General features: G+C 39.9%; 1 protein-coding gene across 3 annotated transcripts in view; it reads right to left on the bottom strand.

Moving 5' to 3' along the window:
• Positions 1-13,655, bottom strand: part of CDKAL1 (CDK5 regulatory subunit associated protein 1 like 1) — a 422,610-nt gene extending 408,955 nt beyond the window's left edge. The window contains exons 1-4 of one of the 3 annotated variants that reach the window (XM_049823860.1): positions 13,606-13,655; positions 11,789-11,826; positions 9,964-10,130; positions 6,880-6,992 (exon numbers count right to left, since the gene is read on the bottom strand). In XM_049823860.1, coding sequence (XP_049679817.1) covers positions 6,880-6,992; positions 9,964-10,130 — 280 coding nt within the window. In that variant the 5' untranslated portion in view covers positions 11,789-11,826; positions 13,606-13,655. Of the gene's footprint in view, positions 1-6,879; positions 6,993-9,963; positions 10,131-11,788; positions 11,827-13,539 lie in introns of all 3 variants that reach the window. The other 2 variants (XM_049823863.1, XM_049823859.1) reach the window with 2 other exon arrangements.
• Between the last annotated feature and the right edge of the window lie 63 nt (positions 13,656-13,718).

The following is a 13,718-nucleotide window of genomic DNA, read 5'->3' as shown; positions in this document are numbered from 1 at the left end:
ACACCCTCTCTCCTCATCCTCTTAACCATCTCACCACAAAAGTTTCAGATTCTAAACAGAGGACACAGCTCTTCTATCTCCTTGGAAGATGGTTTTCGATATGCCCAACTATAACAATTATTTCAGCAGCAGTGAAAGAACGAGACTAAACTTAAAACCCACCACACCTACATACCAAGCATTCACATACTAACTGTGCATGACAGAGCAGGGTTTTCAGGACAGAGCACCAAGAACCAAAACACAAAGCAAACTTGTGACAAGGAGCAACTTAGACCTTCTGAAACCAGGAGACCATATCGCTGGAACTGTTAAGGCAATTACCTTGCTTTAACAACAGGTACAGAAATAAATTACTTTACTGCCTCTCTCAATATCAACAACCAAAAGCTCTTATGACCATATTATCAATCAGTTTGAATCTGAAAATTAAATCTGTTGCAGGAGTAGTTATGCAGGTGTGTAAGGTTATCATGCAACGCAAAAATCATACAGGATTGTGCTTCTACAAATTACAGAATACGGGGGAATTCTTCAGCAAGGGTACAAAACACCACAGGATTTACACCTCAGTTCACTTTTCTCCATCGCTCAGCTGCTTCACAGAGAATGACAGTTTCATGACTGCAGTGCTGTCACAGAAAACAGAAACATTTCTCATCACCAGAAAAGTAGTTTGGATTATTTTGTATATTTAAACCTCCCCCCCAAGAAAAAAGGTGGTAAAGTATCTTTTTTTCTAAATTGGCACTGCAATCACAACCATTTGAAAAGTACAAATCTAAAAGCAAAGACTAAACTTGAATTCTCTGATTGATAAGGCTAAATATCAAGCACTTAATGAGCAGCTAATAAAGATCTGTCTTTTAGCTTAAAAAAAAAAGAATACTAAAAATACCTCACAATGAGGATGGCTCCCAGCACCCCAAAATTAAACAGTAATCACTACCATTTGTTTTACATGATACTTATGAAGCAACAGTGAAGCATTATCAGCAGCAGGGTGGAGAAAAACAGAAAGACCAACTGCTGATTATGAGCAACTAAAAGCATACACCGGAAAACAGCAGAAACCTTAGTCAAAATACTTCATCAACCACTACACAGGCTGCAGAGAGCTTATTTTAAGTTAACAAATGTAAGGAATACAGTAACCTGTTTAAGAGCTCTCCACTTTAGGACAACAAACTAAATCAAAATCTAAAATTATTAAAATTTTATTGTGCAGTACAAAAGTACTTTTAAAACAACACTTAAAACACCAGATTTTGAATTGTGATTCACAAACCATAAGTCAATACCTGTCTTCATCATTTTTCTTTTTTTTCCACTTGGATGAATAAAATGGATGCTGCAGCATGCTTTGTTTTATCTGTATGGGGATGGCCAAAGTATAAGGAAACAGTTTATGCAACACTATGAACGCTAGGCAATGCCTTTGAACACCAAAGTCTGTATTAGTTTGTTGCACCTCATCTGCTTTTTCAACAGCAGACTAAGTATGTTTCCTTTTACATCTGTCTTTTCAACATGAAGTCTTAAGTAAATCAGAGCATTTGTTCTTCCTTGTCTTTTTCCTTCTTTCTTCTACTAAAATTTGCTGTTTGAGCAGATGGACAGTCTTAAGGATACCTCAGCTATATCCCCTGGTAAACAAGACTGAGAAGTGTTTAGAAAATTAACAAGAACAAGAGGCAATAAAAAACAGAATTTCTTTAACAGCATTCCAAAAATATTATTTGAGATTTGCTTTAGAGAACTGCATAAATTCTCTGCACAGTGAATTTCAGAGTTGTAAGGCATATAGCATGGACTATAAACATTAAGCTTCAATAGGAATGGGGAAATCTGACACATCTCCTGCCAACAAATACCATAATCACAGTGACTGAGTGAGCTCTTCAAGAGGCACAGGAAGGAACCCATGAAAAATACAGCATCTTTCCATCCAACAAACCTGCTGAAAAATTGCACGAGGCAGTAAAAAGGACGCCTGAACAAAGACTACTCTAAAATTGCACAAGTAAACCTAAGGGTCTATAATATAACCTAGTTTCTATGTGCTAAATCAAAGCCAAACCCACTGAATTAGCAACAAAACAATTTTGCCCCTTTTTGCTTCTGGAATCCCAAGCTACAGGAGGAAGAGTTCCATGCTAGCATTTATTTCTAAATTTTTAAAAAAAGCATAGTGCTGATAAGCTGTTACTGGTTTAGCTTTGCTGAACATTTAATAACAGTTTTCGCTTCCTCTTCATAAAAGAGAAAGTTGCTGTTCATTCTTCTGGTATTTTTAAGTCACTAGTAATGTCTTTCCCCCTCCTAACAAGTTTTACAATGACTGAGAAGAGAATGCTTTGGACCTAAATATCCTCAAGCCAAAAGCACTTATCACAAAATAACAAGCATACCTAATTGCTTGATCCATCAAAATGCATTCAAGAAGGCTGGGCCAAAACCCATTCATTCCACAGAACCAGAAACCCATAGATGCCACAAACGCCAATACAACTACCCACTTCAGAAGACAACTCCTTCTGTCTGACTATACATGTTCAGTTCTATTTTTCCAAGAGAAAGTACTGTTAAGTGGCACACATACTGAATTCCCTTCCCAAACAAACATCTGGCTCCCAGTATTTGAGAGCTCCCAGCTCGCCCACATCCTCTTTTTCACAGTAGGCATTACTTGTCTGTACCATGAGAGTTTCTTCCTCCAGGGTATATCTCAAAGGGAGTACTCGAGTAGATCTGCAGGCATATTTAAACTATACAGCGAGTCATGCTCCCAAGAAAGGAAAACCAACTTCAGAACCATCAGCTATACCGTTTTCAGAACATGAACAAGTACCACGGTACAGCCCTAAACTGATAGCAGCTGGTCCACACATTTCTGTGTGGCTCAGACTAACAAAGGAGCTTTGTGTTCCCATAGGATGGTATGCAAGATCAGTTCAGAATACCGCCTACCTTCACATTGTAAAAGCAGATACAAAAACAGGTTCATCTCTTCTGTTGGTTTCCCTTTGCCTTTTTTTTAAGCTGATGCAGTTCCTGATATTTATTCAGCATTGCTGTTATTGTAATATCTGTTTATTGCCGATTCACACTGTGCTCTCTCCCCAGACAGAGGTAGTCTTTGCTCTGAAGAAGTGTAGCACAACCCTCCATTTTCACCTTTGGATATAGCCATTCCAGAAAGCAAAGGGTGCTTGTACAGAAAGAACATTTTTTTTAAACAGATGAAAGACAAGGAAAAAAAAAGAAAAAAAAAAAAGATTTTGGCATGTCCTGAAGAGAGTTCAAATAAAGAACAGGGTAGAATCCATGCAATAAACAGGGATAAGGAATAGTATTCGGATTTTTGCAACAAGTCATAAAAATTTATTTCTATAATTAGAAGACATTCATTATATCAATGTTCAGTTTCAGCTAAGTCAACTTAAAAGGCAGGTGGGATTGTTACAGTTAGCAATAAAAGTCTGCCTGATGCTCCTTTTCTTCCTTCTGGTTGTTTGGGTTTTTTTCAATCTTGCAATTAGATAGAAGACACTAGAAACAGTGCTTGACCATTTCCCTTACGATAGAGCAATAACTGCAAGTAAAGCTCACATTTTATCTTCTAGAACCAGAACTTTATTCCAGCATCCCTTCAATAAGTGTTGTTGATTTAAAAGCTTAGGAATACATAGGAAACATGCTAATCAAAACACTTAAGCAATAGCTGTCCAAGGCACTGTGACAACAGATAATCTTTCACTTTAGTGAATACTTCTATCTTTTCCTGAAGTTTATAACAGTTTTACATTAAGCTAACAAATTCTAGCAACAGAGGCATTGATGTAGAAAATAGGTCTTGCAAAACATTTTTTTGTTATTTTTTTGCATAGTGTAAACAATATAAGTTTAATTTCAACAAATGTTTGAAATTTGGATTGTGTTAAGCAATACTTACTGAGTAACTACTTCACTGTATAGGACAAAAAGAGATTAAATCCCTTCTTGACATTCTATTTGAACTTCCCAGATGAGTTACTATAAGAAAAAAAATTCACATGCTTTCTTTAAAAGGGATTGATGAAAGACACTCGAGAAATGTTGGGAAACTTTCTATATTGGCATTTCCTCTACGGAAAGAGGGACAGCATGAGCACTAAGTTATGTACCAGATGCTAAAAATCTTAACTGCCACTTTTTCAAGAGCAAGACTCTGTTGTCTTTTGTCTCACTGCACACCTTTGACAAGCGATTTGACTCCATTTTCTCTGTGTCCTCCTACTGGGCATTGCTGTCTGCAACTAGGATCTTCCATGAGCCTTCTCTTCTCAAGGCTGAAGAAACCCAGTCTTCCCAGACTCTCCTCATGCACCATGTGCTCCCAAACCATCTTGGTGGTCCTCCACTGGACTCACTCCGCTACATCAATCTCCCTCTTTTCCTGGGGAGCCCAAAACTGGGCCCCAGCTGGATCAGTCAACACAGCACTCCAAAGGCTGTCTCACAACTACCACGCAGAGCTGAAGAATCACTTTCACAGACCTGCTAGCTACATTCTTGCTAACAGCCCAGGATGCAGTTTGCCTTTTTTTTGCTCCAAGAGTACATCGCTGACTCATATTCAATTCTTGTCTATCTCAATCCCAAAATATTTGTCTGCAAAGCTGCTTTCTAGTCAGCCTGTCCACCCCCACCTTTACCACTAGCTGGGGTTATGCCAACCCTAGGATTTTGCATTTGCCTTTGCTAAATGTCACATGGTTTCTGTTAGCCCTTTTTCTAGTTTATTAAGGTCCCTCTGAATCACAGCACTGGTTTCCAGCCTATCAACCACTTCCCCCAGTTTGGCATAGTCTACAAACCTGCTGAAAGTACATTACACCCTGTCTTCCAAGTCCATTAAAGACATTAAATAGATCAGTCCCAGTGTGAAACCCTGAGAGACATTAGCAGCAATCCAAGCAGCAGCAGAGCACTTTCCTATGCACTTTTGGCCAGAAGCATCACTATATTGAGCAGAAAGGCAGTTGCCCTCTTCACCACCTCATATTCTCACATACAGCTACCACACTTGCAATACTTGCAGTCAGCTCCAGCTTCATTAACAGCCTGTAAAGGAGAACATTCAATAGATGAAATTGTAAAAATTTACTTTAGCCAGAATTTATAGCCAATATTTTTGTTCTGTTGAACAAAAATGAGATTTCCAGAGGCTCTTAAATATATCAGCTTAAAAAGAAGTTACCTAATTTCACAAAGAAGAAACCACACTGGATAATTTCTACCTACCACCTCATCACTGGGTTTTGTTTGTTTGTTTGATATTATGTATGTATATACATACACACAAATAAACTAAATCAAGAAATGGATTTAATAATTACCAGAAACTAGCAGTCAATTTCATACACAATTACCAAATTACTCAGTAGGTATTCCTGTCCCAGCTACTGCAACTTTTATTCAGTTTTTAGTTCTCAGTTTCAGATTGTAGCTGTAGACTTCATTTCTATTCTAGTTATGAACACTTAATTTTCTAAAAAGAGAAGGTATCAAATTTTAGGTAGTTCCTTCTTTTGCTCCACTGCATCTTTCCCACAATTCTCCTAATAAAATTCCAAAAAGACAGGACAGCCACATGAATCTTGACAAGTCAGAAGTCGCTTCTGGAACACTGCATTAGAGAAATTAAGGTAAAAGGAAGTTAAATTTAAGAAAGCCATAACAAGGCAAAACTGAGAACTCATTTCTAGTCTTATATAAACAGCTGTCACAAATAAGGCTTTTTGGACGAGCATTCCACTTGTCTGTGAAAAAAAGCATGCCTACTCCAGAGCTGCACTACCAATTAAAGAATCACCTGGGTTCCCTAAAATAGTTCAGCATTTGAATCAGTATCCAGTTTCTACTTAGATAAATACAGAAACATCAACTGCAAGAAAGGAAAATGAGATGTAACTGCTTAACAGTATCACCAGATGTTCAAGAAAAAACCCAAGCATTTTGTGAAATCAAGAATAAAATACTTCTAGCAAAATGTCAGGAAAGACAACTTTGCAGTCTTTCAGTACAAGCAGGACGCAAGTTTAAATGCAAGACAGACCACAACTTGAATTAATAAAATCTAAATTTTTTACTAGTCATAAGCTACACAAAAGTATTCCGATAATAATTCTCCATTGAAACATGGCATCCAAGTTCTCAGATTTCTACAGCTTTTCTTTCAACACATTTTGCATTAAGGAGATGAAATGTGGCTAGCACAACCATAAATTTGCATATATTTTTTTAGCATTGGGGAGGCGGAACAAGATGACAGGGAGTGGTTTAAAGTATTTGGAAGAAAAGAAGAAATAGTATTTTCAGCTCTTTTGAATGTACAAGATACAATCCTATATCATCCCACCTCCATCATACTATTCATGCCTCCTGAAACAAAGGATCATTCACACAGATTAGTTCACCTCTGCTCCAGCAGCAAACACACACATAGCACTTCCCTCCTCTCTCTCTCACATGGGTTCCACCAACTACAACCAGACAACCAGCTAGATTCTGCCCCAAAATTAGTATCTTTCCCTTCCACTCTTATGAAAACTTTTCAATTAAGTTTAGCAAGCAAAACGCCCACAAAAGGCACTGTATGACATCTACTAGATGGCTACCCTGTCAGGAAAACCTAACCATTCTGAAAGCACTCATCTTGTAATCATTCTGCTTAATGCCAGGAAAACACTTTACCTTCTCACCTTCAAATCAGAAGGAGATTAAAGCGGCATTTTAAAAAGTGTAGTTAAGACTAAAAACATTTGATTACAGCTTGACAGCTCTGAACACTCCCCCCCAAAAACCTGAATTATGCAACTTGTCTGATATTGTTACCTGTAATTTTGTATCCATATGCAGCCAGCTGTCCAGCCATATATTCACCATCCGAATTATTGTGAGAACATCCCCATGTACGAATCCAGATTTTCTGAGCACCAGGAATAATGCTGTTAAGTAAAAAGGAAGGGAAAAGGCAAGTTAAAAGATGAACAAGCTCCCCCTTTAAGCCCACTAAACAGACTCAATTAATTGTAATTCTCCAAATATAAAATAAGCAACACAAACAGTAACAACTCCAAAACAGCTGGGGAAAAAAACATCATAATTATGTAATTTTAGTGTAGTGGGTATTAGGTCTGGCTGGGACAGAGTTAACTTTCTCCACAGCAACCCATATGGTGCTATGTTTTGTATTTGTGACTAAAACAGTGTTGATAACACACCTGTGTTTTAACTATTGTTGAACAGTGCTTGCACAGCATCAAAACCTTCTGTTTCCCCATCGTGATCCACCCCACCACAAGCGGTCTGGAGATGGACAGCAGGTTGGGAGGGAACATGGACAGAATAGCTGACCCAAACTGGCCAAAAGGGTAATCCATACCAGATGACATCATGCTCAGCAATAAAAACTGGGGGTTTGGTCTTTCCAAACTAGCCATCGTTCTGAGACTGCTTGGGCACCAGCCTGCTTGTGGGAGGTGGTGAGCAATTGCTTTTGCATCACTTGGGGTTTTTCCCCTACTCTTCCCTTCCCTTCAACTGCCTTCATCTCAACCCACAAGTTTTCTCGCTTTTGCTCTTCCAGTTCTCTCTCCAAACCTACTGGGAGGAGGGGTGAGCAAGTGGCTGGGCGGCTGCCCAGTTGTGGTGGGTTGACCCTGGCCAACAAGTGGCAAGAAAAGAGTTTTAGAATGGAGAAAGTACAAGAGCTGTAGGATAAGAAGAGATTCAGTACACTGCAGTTATGTTAAAAAAAAAAAAAAACACAAACAAAACAACTAACTTTCTGAAAATTATCATATCATTTAACAAGTGAGCTTCAACTGACTGCACTGAAATTAGGCCACCAGCAAACAAAGTGTTACAGCTAAACTGCAACCTTTTGACATTATGGCACCCATTGATTTTAGTTCCCTCCACACAAGCCATCTTTATAAATTCTTAACTTAAGCCTGCCACCAGGCATGCTAACATCTGAAAGCTCATATCCCAACCTTTCTGGGCTACAGAAGCAGTATGGCAGATGTACCCATGAGCTAACACAAACAATGGTTTAGGAAGCAACAAAAAATTCTGCAAGAAGGTCCCATTGAAACTCCTGGGATAACTGTGCTAACGAGCTAAAGATGCCAGTAGAACAATAACATACTTCCTGGAATACAATCCTCTGCCCTGCCCACATTTTTTTTCCTCCCCACCGTGCTTCTTTTTTTAAAGATACTTCCCCTAGCTAGAATGAGAAAATTGTTGATGGAAGATTAATAATCATTAAGTAGACATGCGTAACTTGTCACACAGGTACAATGTATTTTGACTTCCTGAAGTCTAAACAACATACATTTAATGTGCTTTCTTGGGTCAAAAACACTAAAATACAACCTGTTAGGTAATTCGTAACACCCAAATAGTTAGGAGAAAGGAGTGCTAGTGTGAAGTATCTATAGACCACCAGTTCAGCTGTACATACACTCCCGGCAGAATGCAGTCAATGCACCTTTATGGGGCTTCACATAAAGGTGCATTGTTATGCTTATAAAATCTGTTCTGAATACTAATGAAAAACCAAAACTGAATTTCCTGTGCATTCCAGACATACTTTATTTTTGTCTTTATAATGGGGGGAAATTTTATCCACCAGCTTGAACTTAATTGGGGAAGTGGGGGGGACAAAATCCAGATGTCTGAACTGCAGTAGAAACTAGAATCAGTAACTGAGTTCACCTATACTTTAATCAATTCCACTGCAGCAGAAGGTTGATTCTGTTCTTATGGGAGTCACAAGAAGGAAAAATGCAAAGGTACATTCTGTAGTTACTGCATACTATTTCCACTGAAATAAAACACTAAGTTCAAAAGAAGTTTCCCTATATCACTGGCAGGATGTACACATAAAAACTACAGTCTTTGGAAATCCCAGGTTCCAGAAACCAGGTGGAAACACTGAAGGACAGAAGATGTACCCTTGCTGGAAGAGGATCAGGGAATACTTCAGCAAACTGGACATAGCTAAGTCCCTGGGCCCTGATGGGATGTACCCACAGGAGAGATATGGACATAATGGAGACAGTCCAACAAAGGGCCATGAAGATAATTAAAGGACTGAAGCATCTTTCGTAAGTGGAGAGGCTGAGAGAGTGTGGGCTGTTCAGCCTGGAGAAGAGAAGGCGCCAGAGGGGGATCTCATCAATATATATAAATACCTGAAGGGAGGGTGCAAAGAGGACAGAGCCAGGATCTTTTCAGTGGTGCCCAGTGACAGGACCAGAGGCAACAAGCACACACTGTAACACAGGAGGTTCCCTCTGAACATCAGGAAGCACTTTTTCACTGTGAGGGTGACCAAGCACTGGCACAGCTTGCCCAGAGACGTTGTGGAATCTCCCTCTTTAGAGATATTCAGAAACTATCTAGGCACAGTCCTGGCCAACTGGTTCTAGGAAGCCCTGCTTGAGCAGGGGGTTTGGACAAGATAATCTCCACAGGTCCCTGCCAACCTCAACCCTTCTGTGACTCTCAGAATTTTGTTTATATTCTGATTTCAGATGTCAAAAGGCTACTCCAGGAATGCATTTTGAAGAGCTCAGCTTCTATTTAGGTAAATAAGGTGAAGCAGACAATTTTTTCAGAAATGTTTTACACATAAAAGCTTAAGTAATAAGAACCATTTTTCCAGTCTCATTACTCCATTAATCAGTACCCCAGTCATAACTGATTTCTACAGAAAGTTTGTCCAGGACAAGACATTTGCTTAGGATTCATTATCACTACATTTTCTAAACACTATTTTACTCATTTTTACTTTGTATTCAGATTTTATATTATGAGATCACGAGAACTTCCACCTTATTTTTAGAAGCTGACAGTGCGCACAAGATAGGAGAAAAGCAACAAGATAGGGTTGATGGAAGAATTTACCTGTCACTTGGGGGATCATCATCTGTCTGAATATTCTTTTGTGAATGGCGTTTTCGCACTTTGGGAAAAACATTCTTTCTTACAAACTGCCGATCACGTGGTTTCAAATCTTCTGCTGACACAATATCTTCAATATCTTCAAGCACTGAGTCACAGGCAGCAGGCATCTTCAAGAAGCATTAGAGAAGACTGGTATTAGCAAGCATTTGAGTACAAAACCAAGACCTAATATCTACTGCATATATTCTCATAAAGAAAAGACAGATAGATCTATATATATATACACCTGCAATATATCATACATATGAGGGATACTGAGCACATTAAAACAATCAACTATCCAGAGATACTTCCTGATGCCCTCTTCCCCTAACATCTCAAACACAAGCGAGGAGAAAGCCACAAACCGTATAGTTGGGGTTTTCTGGGGTTTTGTTTGCCTTTTTTTTATTAATCTGTACTTGTCATTTTCTAATTCAAAAACCCTGCCACTGCTCTGACATGGCATACCCAAGATACAAGTATTCTTAATCACGTCAGGCATCACAGTGAAACAACGAGTTCACATTATATGACAGATATGCTTCCACTCACATCACAGGCAAAGAATGAAACATACAGCATTCAAGTGCCTCCTTCAGAAGCTGTTCTGACTCTTTTATCTGTGTGCTGAAAACAGGTGCACAGTATGTCAATGTCTTCTTAGTCCTTTTGAAAACAAATCAAACTATTCCTAGAATTCCTGATCCCACAGGCCTTTCATTTGAATTATTTCATTCATCAGGACAGCAAAATAAAAATTCCTGTCCTCAGGTACAAGATGTTAAGCAACTATACCTAGCTAATATAAAATAGCTAGATTATCATCTGGCTCGTATAATATACTAGAAGATCATTAAAATCTCATTATATTGTCCACAAGAAAGTAAATATATATGCATATGCATCTCCCAGATTCTCAAGATCCAGGTCTGTTTTCAGGAAAGTAAAAAAAAAAAAATCAAACTATTTGCTAAAGGAACCTATTAAAAAAAAAAGCTACTGCATTAATTGCATGCCTCATACTGCGCTGTGTGCAATTCTTATTCGGAATAAAGTCTGATTTACCACTGGAAATTTGGTTTCGGACATGTCTCAACAGTTTACTAAGGAAACCACACAAGGACATTTCACAGAGTTTACAGGGAAAATACAATACTTTCCTAACTGACAGTGAATCAAAACAAACAAGGCTTTAATTTCTTTAAAAACAGATTTCAGGAACAGAAAATACAGGCTACTGGCGTACAAAATACTTTCAGATGTTGAAATTGTATTATTCAAGAACATAAGAAATTAAACAGGTGTGCATTTTCCCAGTATAAGGTCCTTCAACTTTGCAAAATATACTTCAAAATAAAACTTCATATTACCTGAACCATTACACATCTGCATTTAAACTTAAAAAGGAATATAATGATGTCACAAAGAGGATGCATCTGATGAAGATATTTAAGCACTTAGCATTCTTCTAGATCAAAAATCCCAGAATCTATTAAAAAATGCAGCAAAGGAGGAACAAACATAAAAAGCTGTGAAAAATCTAGCAATAAAAAACATTGCAGGGGAAATGACATCCCTTACACTGCTTTATAACACCAAAAGCATGTACAAATCGGTAAAGTTATCAACTCAATACAGGGAAGGAAAAAAAGGTTTTGATTTGTTGTTTTTTCTCTCTTCCAGAAAAATATCCAATATAATGGTGCAGCTAGCAAAACAAATAAGCTTTAGTTTATTCCAGTGGCCCACAAAAGAAAGAATACAGCCAAAATAAATTTCTTACCTTTTTAAGGAAGGTCTAAATCCTCCTGGATAATAATCCTGGGGGAAAAAAAGAAAAAAAGACATAGCATGAACTAGCAGACAGAAAACACAAGTTCATGTTATTGTTCAACAAGTATTCGTCCTCCCTTTGCAGAAATATGTCTCTTGCTCAGTTTGACCTCATGTCATGGTTTAACACCAGCTGGCAACAAAGCACCACACAGCCACTTGCTCACTCCTCCCCCCCGCCCAGTGGGATGGGGAGGAGAATCAGAAAAAAAGTAAAACTCGTGGGTTAGGAACAGTTCAATAATTGAAATAAAATTAAATATAATAATAACAATAATTGTAATGAAAAGGAATGTAACAAATGGAGAGAAATTAGACCCAAGAAAAGACAAGTGATGCACAGTGTAACTGCTCACCAGCTGCTGACCGATGCCTGAGCAGCGATCAGCCCCTCCCGGCCAACTCCCCCCAGTTATATACCAAGCATGCCATTTCATGGTATGGAATATCCCTTTGGCTAGTTCGGGTCAGCTGTCCTGGCCATGCACCCTCCCAGCTTCTTGTACACCTGCTTGCTGGCAGGGCATGGGAAAATGAAAAATCCTTAACTTAGGGTAAGCGCTACTTAGCGACAACTAAAACATCAGTGTGTTACCAACTTTCTTCTCATGCTAAATCCAAACCACAACACTGTACTGGCTACTAGGATGAAAATTAACTCTATCACAGCTGAAACCAGGACACCTTGTTAATGCTGGGAACACATGATGACTGGCTGACAAGGTAGAACAGTAACCACATTCTTCCTGTCCTTCCTTGAGCAGAGGCACTAATCTTCTTGTCCTTCTTTTACAAGGGTTTGTGTTTTTTTCAAAATCTGGTGTATTTAAGTTATTTCAGACCTCCTCCAGATTTCTATCTTCAATCAGGAGTTTAAAATTTGGAATGAAAGAAGCGGAAGAGATTAAGGGTAAATTCTAGCTTAAAACATTCACGACTTTTTTATTAAATTGCACAATGAAGTTTTTTTAGAACAGACTACTTGATATCTGCACGGGTTCCATATGCATCCGTGACATCCCTACTTCAGAAGCAAATAAACAGATTTCTGCAGCTACTCTGACAGATTGACCGAAATAAGAGACAATAACAAAATTAGAAGCTAACGTATTCTTACGCTGTCAAGTTGTACCTGCAGAACTTTACCTTTCCCTTTAAAAAATGAACGTTAGCAAACAAAAAACAGTAACAGTGTCTTTAACGTCTTGACAGAAGCTAAACTTCCCTTGCCCCTGTCTCTTTCAGTCACCTCTCCTTCATCCTCTTGCACATACCAAGGGAGTAAGTCCTTCTTTCCACAGAAAAAACCTCCACCCAGGTGGAAGAGCACCGCTCTTTCCTCTGTTTACCAACACGTGTCTCCGGTAAAGCCCCGGGCTTTTATCCCCAGGCTCACACGGAGCAGAACAAACCCGTAGCGTTAATATAAAACCGGACCGACCCACCGCCCGGCCCGGCTCGCCCCAGGGCGAGCTCGTTCGGTGCCCGCGGGCAACCGGCAGCCCGGCCTGGAGCAGGGACGCCCCGGATCCCGGCTGGGCTCGGTCCCTCACCGGGCTCCCACCCCACTGACGGCACCGGAGCGGCAACCGGGCCGCCAACTCCTCTGGAGATTCCCGCCAGAAAGGGACCACCTCCCCCTCCCGGCTTTAACACGGAGCCCCGGGGAAGCCCCCACAGGGGGACGGACGCGGCCGTTACCGTCACAACCGGGCAGGGGAAGGAGGGGAGGGCGGGGAGGCTTCCACGGCGAGCCCCGACGCTCACCGCCGCCTCAGCTGGGCTCCGCCATCACGGCCGCCGCGCAGCGCCCCGCCTCGGGCCCCCGCGCGCGCAGCCGCGCCGCGACGGCGGCCGGCAGCGGACAAAAATATTCCGCC

Source organism: Accipiter gentilis, chromosome 20, assembly GCF_929443795.1.
Source record: "Accipiter gentilis chromosome 20, bAccGen1.1, whole genome shotgun sequence".
NCBI classification, from domain to species: domain Eukaryota; kingdom Metazoa; phylum Chordata; class Aves; order Accipitriformes; family Accipitridae; genus Astur; species Astur gentilis.
Note: the sequence above shows the minus strand (reverse complement) of the source record. Positions and strands in the feature narration are given on the sequence as shown.